Source organism: Mustela lutreola, chromosome 4 (genome assembly GCF_030435805.1).
Source record: "Mustela lutreola isolate mMusLut2 chromosome 4, mMusLut2.pri, whole genome shotgun sequence".
NCBI lineage: Eukaryota > Metazoa > Chordata > Mammalia > Carnivora > Mustelidae > Mustela > Mustela lutreola.
The window spans coordinates 65,618,882-65,631,099 of NC_081293.1; the positions used below are offsets into that span (position 1 = coordinate 65,618,882).

Below are 12,218 nucleotides of genomic sequence, written 5' to 3' on the forward strand. Positions count from 1 at the left end.
GTCAACCTGTTTTACTGCTCTTCTTTATAACATCCCTGGATATAGAAATCCAGATTGTAAGAGTAGCACAGACGAGCAAAAAATAAACCTGCATAGATGTCTCATGGTAATGATTTATTCACAATCACTTTGATATAGTTGAAAAGGCCAGCATACTTGCTCAGGGATTTGTGTTCTTTTTTTTATTTGGGAGAAACTAAACATACCTGTTTATCCTTGTCCAAATTTTTCAGGAGGTTCTGCTCTGCTAACTCCTAATAGTCCTTTAGAGAGTACATGGGGTACTATGTAACCTGGTCCTTACCGTAGCTAAGACTGTAGGTAAGACTGATGAAATTAGCGGAGGAAGAGGCTTCCTCTTCATACACTTTCTATCCAATTCACTTTTTTCTTGCTCTCTTTTCAGGTTGGTTTTATGACTGGACCCAGACCTATGACACTGCGTTTTATTTCAGTGGCTTCTGCGTCCTGCTGGGAGGCTGCGTCCTGCTGCTGGCCGCCCTGCCCTCCTGGGACACGTGCAACAAGCTGCTGCCCAAGCCGGCTCCAACAACCTTTCTGTACAAAGTTACCTCTAATGTTTAGAGGAATGCTGGAAGGCACTACAGACTTTTCTCACAGCAAGATTTCACTGTGGCTGACTCTGAATGAAAAAAAAATTTTTTTTTAAACAAATCCTATGTACTCTATGTACTGTATATGTAGCTTCTATCTCTTGTATATATTTTTTCCCTTTTTTTTTTCTTTTTGCAAGAAATGGGACTATTCTGTTTTACTATGACTCATGGATTCTTGATGTTGTAAAAATTTGGGCCTGTCTCGGAAGGCTTTCTCTGCGTAAAGAAATATAATTTCTCTGTAGGCTACATTAGTTCCCCTGCAAGGAATCCAGAGGGGGCTCTTCTGTTTTAAACCTGATACAGGCAACGTGATGAGATCTATGTGAAGGCCATTAGGGACTAAATCATTCTCCTCTCTATGTTACACCGGCTAGCACATGAAAACAGTTACTTCAATGGCATTAAGAATTGTGGTGGAGCAAGCCGATCTTTTTTTTTTTTTTTTTTCCAAAGATATTTTAAATTACAGTCACTAGTTTTCACTGTTTGATTTTATTTACCTTGAGGCGGCATCCCCTGTTTGGACCCACTGCGCTTAAATCGTTTCAATTCCCAAGGTGTTTCCTGAGAGGCAGGCAGTCTCGAAACAGGGACCCTCCCCACAGCCTTGTGTCATGGTTGGCTGCTAGAACCACGCTCACTCTTCCCTGTCAGCATCCATGGGACGGATGTTTCCCAGGAAGTGTTTCCCAGGAAGTGCTCATTTTACCTGTTTCCCAATGGGGAATGCGTAAACCATTCCGTTCTGGCAAAGGGTCAACATCCATTTGCTTCGGGCACAGTGGGAATGAACTGCAAATCCTTGCATAACTTCTCAATGAAGCATTTATTTGCCACTATCAGATTTTACCACTATCAAATTTTAATTCAAGGCCAGAACTAAAATGCGCGGCGCGCGCGTGTGTGTGTGTGTGTGTGTGTGTGTGTGTACTCCAAGTCTGTGTGGGACATGGGAAGAGAAAAAGGCAGTAAGAAATTGATACCCTGATCCAACATTATTCAGTCTTATAAAAACTTTTTGGAAGAAAATCAATGTTTAATAAATAGACATTTTTCTAAAGAAATATATTTTTAACCTTGCTATAAGTTGGAATCCTCTAGATGGTTTAAAAAAATATAGTTACCTGAGTACTACTCTTAGAGATTTTAATTCTGTAGGTGTAGGCTGTGGGCCAAGCATCAATATTTGTAGTGAACTCTTCAAGGAATTCTAACAACACAGCCGGGTCGACAATGGGTGTTATAAGACTGGCAATAGAGAAACAGTCTTTCTCTTAAATGAAACACAAAAAAGCAATAAACCATTGAGGTGAGGGATTTTTACAAATAGCCAACTGTGGTTCTTTAAATAGGACTCTTCCTATTGTGCCAAAATTGTCTTTTCATTTCTTTTGAAATATGTAAGATTTTATACTTCTATGTTGCCTTTCTTGGAAGGCGCCTAAAGCACTTTATAATCATGAAGCCCCACCACACCTCAGTGAGGTAGGTAAATAGTACTTTTCTATGCAGTAAACCTGAAGTGTGGGGGAATTTCATAACTGAGTTAATCCTACTCAATAATGCAATAATGGGGCTCCAAAGTGCCTTTGGACTTCTACTCCATACTCAAACTTCTGGAAAGTTTTCTGTACCTCATTCTTTAGTCACTGTCAAGGTTAGTAAATAAAACAAGTGACATTTTAAAAAGTTGAACTGAACGTTTTAGTGTTGAAAGTTCCTCTTTGCCAACACTGTCTTCAGGAAATCGTATAACCTGAAAAAATTTAACTTTCATGACATCCTCGCATTCATCAATGTTGATAATTGTCCAAATGCATCTTCCCTTTGTCTACTAATGTCATCCAGTGTGTGTGTTTTCCATGGTCTAGGGAATGAATTTTATGTTAAAATAAAATATTTTTTTGGCTTGTTTTGCATTGGTTTGGTTGCTTTTTCTCTTCTTGGCCATCCTCCTCCCCCAAATTGCAGTGACATTTCACTGAATGTAGAAAAATTGATTACCACATGTTCACTTCAGACCCCAGAACTGGGTGATTGGGCCTCAACATTTTCAAGTCAATCTGCTAAACTATTTTGACCACTGCCTTCCAGAAAGCTAACATGTCAATACTACAGAATCTTTTTGAGGGAAAGGGGATAGATTTCTCTTCGAGATTCTTAATAATGATCTTGGCAATCATTAATGGATTTCTTAATAAGTTCTAGGCACATTATATTATTTATCTTTCATTATAGCCCTGTGAGGTGGGGATTTTATAGTCTTCATTGTATGCTACAAAACATAATTATCATGATATGGAAACATGTATAAGTAGCTTCCAAAAGCAAAATGAAGAAAGTTTCCACTAAACCCAATGATTTCCAACACGGCTAGGAAATGGGACTTCAGTGGGAGGGTTACTATAAAGCCAATCCTTTAATGAATAGTAAAGTCATGTTTATGTGAATAATTATTCAAGATTTGCCCATTTCTTAAAAATTAGCATTTTTTAAAAAGTTTATGTATCTGTTTGTGTTAGGGGCTGAACTCATGACCCTGGGATCTTTGGACTGAGCCTGCCAGGCACCCCAAGAATTAACATTTTAAAAACACATTTAATGAATAAAAAGAAGAAGAAGAAGAAGAAAAGAAGAAGAAGAAGAAGAAGAAGAAGAAGAAGAAGAAGAAGGAGAAGAAGAAGAAGAAGAAAACACAGTGAAATTACATTGATTAGAATATGATCTTTCTTTTGTGACTCAAATGGTATTTTTTAAACTTGGAAGTGCCTGGAGCTGTGCTGGGATCGTTGCAGAGCCCCTCCTCCTGTCAGCCTCTGCTTCACTGTCTCTGAGAAGCCTGCCGGGAGCCAGTTGCCTATCCAATTTTCTCTAGGGTGACCATGTCATCAAGAGAGAGGTTTCAGCCACCAACTTTTAAAAGCCCCACGAGGAACCGTTCCCAGGAACCAGGAGTTGACGCTGCGGGAGGTCATGACCTGGGGGGCTGTCAGCTGTGTCCTGCTGGCTGGAAAAGTCCACTGACCTCAGAAAACCTCCACTTCTAGCAATCAATCTGGGATTATCTTAACTCGAAATGTTCTGGGAAATAAAGGAGAGCCCCTTTTTGAGGGAAAGAATGCCTCATTTTTTCTCTTACTTAGGAGTATTATTTTAAACACATCAAGGACACAGTTTACATGAGCAGGGCCATACAATTTCTCCCTCATTAATAACTAGATCTTGGGACCTTTTGCTCTGCAGTCAATTGTGGCTGAAGGATGGCAGTTAATAAAATGCCTCTTTGAGTCAAGAGTCCAACGACAATCAGTTAAAATGATCAGAGATGTATGAGTACATGGATAATATTCACAGATGCAGTACACATATTTGTTAAGGTTATGGTTTCTGGGTTCTAATCCCAGCCCAGGTCCTGTGCTAGGTGATTTGTGAGTGTATCATTTAACCTCTCAAAGCCTCAGTTTCCTTATCTATGGGCCATGTCCTAGGGCTGTTAGGGGAATTGAATAACATAACCCATGTACATTAGCTATTATTAGCTAATGTATATTAGCTATTATTATTTTTGTTGCTATCGGTATCCCTTAGTGTGTGGCCTCTCAGTATCTGAGGGAGGTGTCAAGTGTTCCTGGGCACAGGTGTGGGGTAAATGCTTGTCTCCTAGGGCCTCATTTGGTGGAAGAATGAGCCTTCTGTTATCCCTAACTGGTAACAGCTCTCACAATATTGCCCTCCCCCACGCATGTTCTTGTCAAAATCTTTTACCCTTAGGGATTCATGACTCAGCACATTTTTTCTGGAATTGCCATTCAGAGGCCCCGACACAAAACAAAACACAAGCTGTTCCTCCACAAATCAAACAGCATTCACTTTGTAAATTGAATTGCTATGGGAATTTGAACTTTTATTTATTTCCTTAAGAACTCATCATCTGAGCTGTTTGGAAGGCCGGCCTGAAATTCGGCAGAAAGTGCAATGCTCTCATTTGTTTATTGAACACTAATTGGCTTCAGCTCCTGGCTCTCATCTCCCTCTGCCTTCCCCCCGACCTCTTTCAGATTTACTCTTGGGGGAGGGTAATTCCTTGCCAGGTGTTCTGGGAATCTATTCCTAGCAGGTTTGTCACATTAGTTCCTTCTTTCCATATGCATTCTTTGTCCTAAAGAGTCATTTACTTTTTTTCTTTCTTTGCAAAAATTAAAAAAATATATATATGTATGTATGTATATATATATAAATAATATATATTTAGAATTTAATAAATTTTTCTAAGTGATAGTCTACAAACACTGGTAAACAGCACATTTTCTTTCTTTTTTTTTAAAGCAAATTTTTTAAGTCAGGGGAGGGGCAGAGGGCGTGGGAGAGAGAATCTCCAGCAGGCTCCACATTCAGCCCAGCATAAAGCCCAGTGTGGGGCTTCTTCTTATGACCCTGACTTACCACCTGAACCAAAATCTGCGAGTTGGACACTTAATCGACTGAGCCACTCAGGTGCCCCAGCAGCATATTTTCTATAACAAATAATTAATTGTGGTCAAGTAGGTCATCTTAAACTTACAAACCCATGGAGACATGCATGTTTTTCCTTCCTGGAAAATGCCTAATGTGATAATACAAGCTGTTATTCCTCCAGCTTACATCTGAAAGCCCCTCAATATCTACAGCTTTAATAGGGCATCTCTAAGTGTAGTCCAAAGGACCCTAGGACATCACAAAAAAGAAGAACAGATGGAACTGGTTATATTAACCGCTAAAAGATGAGGGGCCGGGCTCAACTGTCCAGTTTCATATAGTGTCCATGGTTGCTGGGAGGGTGCCATTTTGAGAACTCCTGGGCAGGATCATGTCTTGAAGGAAGTTCTCTCTGAAGGTCAAACGTGAACAGGGACTGATGGAGAAATCAGTTGACGCCAAGGAGACTGCCATGCTACACACAGAGGCAGAATGAGCTAAGGTTTCTGGATGCAACTATAGAGTGGCAGTTTGTCTGATAAAATGGGATAATATATGAGGACCCCCCTTTGCTCAAGATTAAAAACAGCTGTGACTTCCAAGGGGCATTTTATGAGTCTGACTTAGGACCTTCCTCCATGTGGCATTTGCTGTCACTAGCAGAGAGGCATGAGCTGAGATAAGAGCTGTCTCTGTGCTTTTTTCTTAAAGCCCTGGGAAGTGGTGTGAACCAAGGAAAGGGGTTAACAGAAGCATCAAGGATCCTTGGCAGACAGCTCTGACGGAACTGGGAATCAATGTTGCAAAGAAATCTGAGAGTAAGTGTGTTGTGTGTGTGTGAGAGAGAGAGAAAGAGAGAGAGCTGTAAAGCTGTGGGTGTTCAAGAGAGGGATTCTCCTCATTACCTTAGCCTAAGTCCACTGAGGCGACAGTTATGCAATATCTCAGAGGATGACCTTGTTTCAGGACCTGAGGCATCTTGGTCTTTCCAGAAAGACCTGAAAATTGAAAATCCCCAGGTTGTTTTTAGGCAACAGGAAGCCTCCTCTCAGTTGGACTTCTTGGGGAAGTTTGAGGTCAACTTCCTTTGTGGATTATTGGCTTTGCCTTAGGAGAATTTTCTCCCCTCTCCCACCCCTCCTCAAGAAATCTTTGGGAAGGGTGGGGGCTCTCAGTGAAGGAGAGGGCAGCTTAGTGAATAGTTAGCCAGGACCATTCTATGAATAGGAACGTGCCCCAAGAAGTCCATGGAGTACCAAGGGCCTGGTAAGTTGAACACTGGGGATAGATGTTAACAAGAAAATAGACCAGAATATAGGAGAAAGCATGGGATCTGGAGTCCAACAGAGCAGGCTTGACCTTCTGGTTCCTCCAACTACCATCTTACTAGGTGAGTAAACTTAGTTGCATTTGTTAAACTCTCTTAGCTTCACTTTTGTTATTGGTGAACTGTATTGTTGGAAGATTTAGAAATAATAGTTGCAAAATGTCCAGTGTGTAGTAGTTTCTTAAAAAAAAAAATAGAGATTATTTTTAACCTCTGTTCCCATAAAGTGAATCCCAGTATTATAAAAAAGTAGGAAGTATATAGTAAAATGTTGGATATGCAATGTATGTGGTAGATTAGATTCTTACCACACTGCTGTTATGATGTGGGCATGTAATCAAACTATTCTGCTAACAATGTTTGTTTAGTGGTGGTATGGTGGGGGGGAGGGGTGTATCACTCTCAGGGGCGGTCCTAGATTCTAGAAATACAGGAACAAATAAGAAAGGCTCTTGCTCTGAGAAGTTCATGGTTCAGTAGGACCAACTGATATCCAATTAAGTATAAATTCAGAAACCACTTTTAAGAATTTTCTTGTTAATTTATGTATTCACTCAACTAATTTTTATGTAGCACACACCATGTGGCAGGTACCCTGGCATTGAGGTGATGGCGATAAGCAGACAAATGGGGTCCCTGTGTTGACAAAGATTTTTTAAAGTAAAAATTAGATCCCACAGTATTCTAACTAGTAATTGTGCTTTAAGGCCATTTCTCTCTCTAAGATTGTCCTAGGGAGAGGGAAACGTGCGCATGTATGGTTGCTATCATAGTAGATGCTGTAGTGTGCCACTTCAGGACCTGAGCACTCATTCCCCTGGGGACTGGGATTGGCTGCTGAGAGCTCACAGCTGAGTCTGGCTCTGGGAGGCTTGTCTGGGCCCCAGAGCTGGTTCCAACAGACACCTCAGCTCCTATGGGAAGCTCTGGAGCTGAGATGGCCCCTTAGCATTGTCCCAATGGAGTTGTCACCTCTGACTCATGCTTAAGTTCCCAAAAGAATGGATATAGGAGCCAAAATGCAAATACTGATTTGTATGATGAGCAATAAAACAGCCAAGAGGACTGAACGCGCCAGCTCGCCTGGTAGTCTTCCTTTCCAAACCATAGCTAAGTCCAACGCGAAGCCACATACCACTAATTGGAAGGTGTTTGAGGTTCCTGGGATTGGCACCATGTTAGTTCACTGAGTAATATGAGTGTTTAATAGCATTGTGAGAAGACAGCCTGGTTCAAACTTTGCCACTCTAAGGAACTGCCTCTAGACAGTGCGGACTTGGGCACAGACAGTATTTATCTCCATGACAATCTTCTTGTAAATGGATTACGGCTGACCAGCCTCTGTTCTCTCTCCAGTGTGTTAACTGTCTTTGATCAGGTTACAGCTTAGTGCTACCCGTCAAAGCCTCTGGGCAATACCTGCTCACTCGCGACTGCTATTTTACTGCTCGGAAGGCAGTCTAGGTGGACGGTGCTTTTGCGGAGGGAGCCACCATCAATCACCCTGGGACAGATGAAGAAACCAAACACTCAAATGAGCCATGCAATGTGCTCAAAGTCACCCAGCCCGTGTCTCAGACACAGGCCCAGGTCCTGCCTCTTTATGGAGGTGGAGAAGTGAATGTGCATATGGAAATGATCTGATGCAACCCCATGACTTCACAGAAGAAAACACTGTGGGCCGGAAGGAGACAGGTTCAGAACAGAACTCTCCTGCATCATTATTTATATCTAGAAATTCATGGCATCACTTCTGCCCCTTGAAAACAGGCATTTAATACGTAAGCAGAACTTTATTTTTAGCAAAACCGTTCTTTTTTATTTCCCCCCAACAGGGTAGGCACTAGAAATTGTAGCTATTGAGCACTTGAAATTTGACTAATTTCATTTGAGCTGTGTTTTAAGTATAAAATGTACAATACCCTGGATTTCAAAGGCTTAGTACAAGAAGTAAAATAACTGAATAATTTTAAATTTTGATCATATACCTCATGATCATTTAATGATTAGAAGATACTATGGACATATTAGATCAAATATATTATTAAAATTAACTTCTCTTTCTTTTTCTTTTTTAATGTGGCTATGAGAAAATTTAAGGTTCTACATATGGTTTCCATTATATACTTACTGGATAGTGCAATTGTAGATATTGTTATCCAAAAATATATTTTAAAATTCTTACACGCATTATATTTGGTTGATAGGAATCTCAGTCCTCTTTTAGGATTTTCCTTTGATTTATTTGTTAAAGAAATCAGATTTGTATCCTATATCCTCTCTTGCTGATTGTAACTCCCTGGTATTATTTAATATATTCCTTTGTACCCTGTATTACCTGGAAACACATAGTTATACCTAGAGCTTGATCACAGTCAGGTGTGATTATTTTGGTAAGAAAAAATTCATTGGTTGTGTGCACTTCCATCAAGATGCATTAAATGTCTGGTTGTCTGATTTATTTTGTGTTAAGATTGAAGAGTAGGTCCAGTATGATTATCCATTATAATTTCCCCATAATATTTTCTTCACCTGATGTTTTTTTGTAGCTAGTTATTAGCATTACCTATGCTCATTATTACATTAGAGGGTGCAAAATGGTGATATTCTAATTCTATCGTTCCTTCACATAGACATACTTCTATAAAGAGAAATTTCCTTCTGTCAACTATCACTTTCCCCCAAGGAACAGAAAAGCAAGACACTTATTTTCTTATTTAATTGTTTATCAGTTTCAGAAAAAAAGTTGGTTTTTCTGGCATCCTCCAGATGTCACCAATGAGTCGCCCTCCTCTGCACCCCCCCACCCCCCGCCGCCCCCCTCCCCACCCAGGCCTCTGGAGAAGATACCATCATGAAGTCATGGATTTTAAGCAGGGGGCATGGAGGGGGTGGTTTCAGCATTTTCAGGTATTTTCTGATGCCCAAATTTTCCCTCAAGTTGACTCTTAAGTACTAATGACACAAGTTAATAGTCTTTGCTGGTTTCTTTACTTATGACAAAAAGTTTTAGCCTGACTCATTTTGTACATTCTCTGCCCCAGATCTGGAATTGGCTATTCCTCCAAGAAGCACAAGGGGATGGTTTTTAGACCACAATCTGGGCACTTGGGATTGTTTCTACAAAACAGATACTTTTAGGGGTGCCTGGGTGGCTCAGCGGGGTTAAGCCTCTGCCTTTGGCTCAGGTTATGATCTCAGGGTCCTGGGATCCAGTCCCCGCCCCCCCCCCCCCCCCCCCGCAAATTCTGGATCTCTGCTCAGCAGGGTGCCTGCTTCCCCCTCTCTCTCTGCCTGTCTCTTTGTTTACATGTGATCTTTCTCTCTCTCTCTCAAAGAAATAAATAAAATCTTAAAAAAAACCCATATAGATATTTTTATTTTTTCAACAGAAAATGCATCATGTGCTAATATTGATAATTCAATTTAGTTTAAATAATTGAGGATCACATTTTAAACCTAATTTCATCGATTTTATATTTAAACTCTTTTCTTTGATGTTGGAAATCCTGATTTGATAATGACAGCATTTGCTCTATCATGTCCTGTGTTTAACATTTTCAAAATAATGATATTACTATTATTATTGGTAATACATTTACTGAAACACTACTTTGCAGTTCTTCTCATCTGAAGGTAACTTATTCAGAATGTGTACTTAGATTATTGTATTTTAGCCCACTGAAATAGTACCTCTCTGTGTGATTAAGTCACCTACTTGCAACTCACTGAGCCTTATTTGTACAGTTCTAATTTGCTTTCTCCTACTGTGTGTGAGCTTAAACATCTTTTCATATATTTAAGGGACATTTGAATTTAATTCTTTGTAAACTGTTTTTCTCTAGGGTTATTGGTGTTTTTATTCTTTATTTTTTAGAAACTCTTTATATATTAGGGATATCTGCCCCTTGTACTATAAGTTTAAAGAGGGACATTTGAATTTAATTCTTTGTAAACTGTTTTTCTCTAGGGTTATTGGTGTTTTTATTCTTTATTTTTTAGAAACTCTTTATATATTAGGGATATCTGCCCCTTGTACTATAAGTTTAAAGAGATTTTTCCCAGTTTGTCATTTGTCTTTGTGGTTTTTTATCTCTTTTACCCTGTTTAAATTTTTTTGTGTTTGACAGATTTTTTACTGAATGTTTTCTTACTGATTTTAAAAACAAATTTATGTATTTTAGATACCAGCTACGTGCATGTTTCTAAACTTGTATTACCTGCTTTTTAAAAAAAAAAGATTTTATTTATTTATTTGAGAGAGACAGAGAGAGAAAAAACGTGTGCGCGCCTATGTGTGCATGCACGAGTAGGGGGGAAGGGCTGAGGGAGAAGTAGATTCCCCACTGAGGCAGAGCCCATTTCTGGACTGGATCCCAGGATACTGGGATTATGACCTGAACAAAGGCAGACACTTAACCAATTGAGCCACCCAGGAGCCCCAATACTTTATCTTTTTAATCAGCTCTCTCATGTGAGTTTCTAAAAGGAAATATTGAGGAAAAACATCTTTCATGTCTTGGGAATTTTTTTTTTTCAAGATTTCATTTATTTATTTGACAGACAGAGATCATAAGCAGGCAGAGAGGCAGGCAGAGAGAGAGAGAGGAGGAAGCAGGCTCCCAATGTGGGACTCGATCCCAGGCCCCTGGGATCATGACCCGAGCAGAAGGTAGAGGCTTTAACCCGCTGAGCCTTCCAGGTTCCCCTGTCTTGGGAATTTTTGATAAAGCCTTTTAAGTTTATGATGTTGCATAAAATCCTGTGAGATAGAACGTGGAAACTGCATTGCTCACACATACCAAGTCCATACTATGAAAGCCAGAGATGTTCTCTGTCTCTACATCTGAAACCCAGATAACCATATGGAATATAACTTAAAAATCATTACTCTTATGCTGAGAAGTCATGTGAAATGCTAGTAATATTTTTATTTTGAAAGTTGAATGTTTAAATATACTTATATCTTATTTATCATAAAAATAACAAGATGTCAACTATCTGCCAGGCACATAGTATCCTGTAGAAGCTTAAATTTTAAGTAAGGATGAGAGTCAACAGCAAATATATGGTGTGTATGTATGTGCATATGTGTATATGTCTATATATGCATGTACACATGTATGTGTGCACGTATATGCACGCATATGTACACGATGCATGTGTATACATGTATATACATGTGTGCATGCATGCACATGTATGTGTGTGTATGTATACACACACACATACAGTAGAAGAAAGGCAGGTAAGAGGGATGTGAGTGCCAGGGTATGAGGAGTTTTTAAACTATGATTGTTGGGAAAGCTTTCACGGGTGGCATGACTTGTGAGTAGAGGCATGGTGCAAACAAGAAAGACGGGGAACTGAGTGCCAAGGCCCTTAGGCAGGACTGTGCTTGGCATTGGTGGGTGGAGTGGAGAGAATGATGCGGACATGAGATCAGAGAGTGAAGGGGCTTATAGGCTTAGGTATGGGCTTTATATGCCATTGTAAGGATGTTGGCTTTTCCTTTAAATGAGGCTGACGGCACCTAGTGATGAGGGGCAGGAGGGAGAGAGGCTGAGTGAGGGAGGGAGGAAGGAAAGAAAGTAGGAACCAAGGAAGGAAGGGAGGGAGGGAGAGAAGAAGATCTAATGTTTTAAGAAGATTATTCCAGGTTTTGTATTGAGAATGGACTATAGAAGACTAGGGAAAAAGCAGAGAGACAAGGCAGGACGCTATTGTAGTAATTTAGTTGGAAAATGAGGGTGAATTGGAACTGATAGGGGTGATGACACGTAACGAGATTCTGGATATACTTTGAAGGTTGAGCC

General features: G+C 40.0%; 1 protein-coding gene across 4 annotated transcripts in view; it reads left to right on the top strand.

Moving 5' to 3' along the window:
• SLC16A9 (solute carrier family 16 member 9) overlaps window positions 1–2,539 on the top strand; it is a 54,088-nt gene extending 51,549 nt beyond the window's left edge. For all 4 annotated transcript variants that reach the window (XM_059170201.1, XM_059170203.1, XM_059170202.1 and 1 more), the window contains one exon: window positions 407–2,539. In XM_059170201.1, the coding sequence (XP_059026184.1) occupies window positions 407–585 (179 nt within the window). In that variant the 3' untranslated portion in view covers window positions 586–2,539. The remainder of the gene's footprint in view (window positions 1–406) is intronic.
• Window positions 2,540–12,218: the final 9,679 nt, after the last annotated feature.